The sequence below is a fragment of the Penaeus monodon genome, chromosome 32 (genome assembly GCF_015228065.2).
Source record: "Penaeus monodon isolate SGIC_2016 chromosome 32, NSTDA_Pmon_1, whole genome shotgun sequence".
NCBI classification, from domain to species: Eukaryota; Metazoa; Arthropoda; class Malacostraca; order Decapoda; family Penaeidae; genus Penaeus; species Penaeus monodon.
In genome coordinates, this window is record NC_051417.1 from 16014777 (window position 1) to 16015668 (window position 892).

The following is an 892-nucleotide window of genomic DNA, read 5'->3' on the forward strand; positions in this document are numbered from 1 at the left end:
AAAGATCATGCTATTCGCTTTATTCCTCTTACCCAAAGGTGAGTCCTTGGCAAGTACTCATGAAAGGTCATGATTTATTCTTTCTTTGACTACTGTATGGAATGTCCTTAAAATAGTCTTTGGCTCTAAGATTGTCTTCAATTTGTCTCTCCTTTGCGAAATCGCCTTATGACATTTCAAAGTTAACACTTAACTAAAATTAATATAAGCATTTTAGTTGATCTTGTGATGATAATTCAGTGTTATAATGAACTGAAATCCCCAGTTGAATCTTAAATTCATTGTATATTTACATCCTACGTTTGTTTTCACTGCGACAGCTGTGAAGGTGAAGCAATGTGTATATATAGAAAAGAAATTGCTCAGTCATTTAATAATAAAAGAAAGTGGCATACAAGTTCTCTTTATCATTCATTACTTCAACAAATGTGAAATCACGGTATTGGTGTCGGCATCTGATAAGAACAAATCAAAGGTAGTCTCTGCTAGTAATGGACACTCCCAGACTTGTTTTAAACCGTTACTGTAAGACAAATCCCAGTTCTCAGTGAGTCTATATGTTATAACTAGTTATATCTAGCTATGCTATAACTTCATAAAATTTGCTCGAACTTAAAACTGCAAGTTAAATACGTATGCTATCTTCCGTAGGCCAAGCGCTAAGATGTTACGGCTGTACAGGTCACGACCCGACGAAACCCTATGATGTCATCAGCAACAACCCCGCATGTGCAGAAGGCCAGTTTGACGCCACCCAGCTACAAGTGTATTCCAGCAACAGCAATCGGTTCCTTTGTTACGCGATCACCTACACCTCTGGTGGGTACTTATTTTAGTGTTTTGGCCGGAGTACCCAACAACAATTTCCTAACAGTTCTAGTAAGATAAGTAA

The 892-nt window shown here is 37.4% G+C and overlaps 1 protein-coding gene across 1 annotated transcript in view; it reads left to right on the forward strand.

The window, feature by feature from the left end:
* Window positions 1-491: 491 nt before the first annotated feature.
* LOC119593568 overlaps window positions 492-892 on the forward strand; it is a 23657-nt gene continuing 23256 nt past the window's right edge. Inside the window, exons 1-2 of the mRNA XM_037942526.1 lie at window positions 492-525; window positions 652-817. Of these exons, the coding sequence (XP_037798454.1) occupies window positions 492-525; window positions 652-817 (200 nt within the window). The remainder of the gene's footprint in view (window positions 526-651; window positions 818-892) is intronic.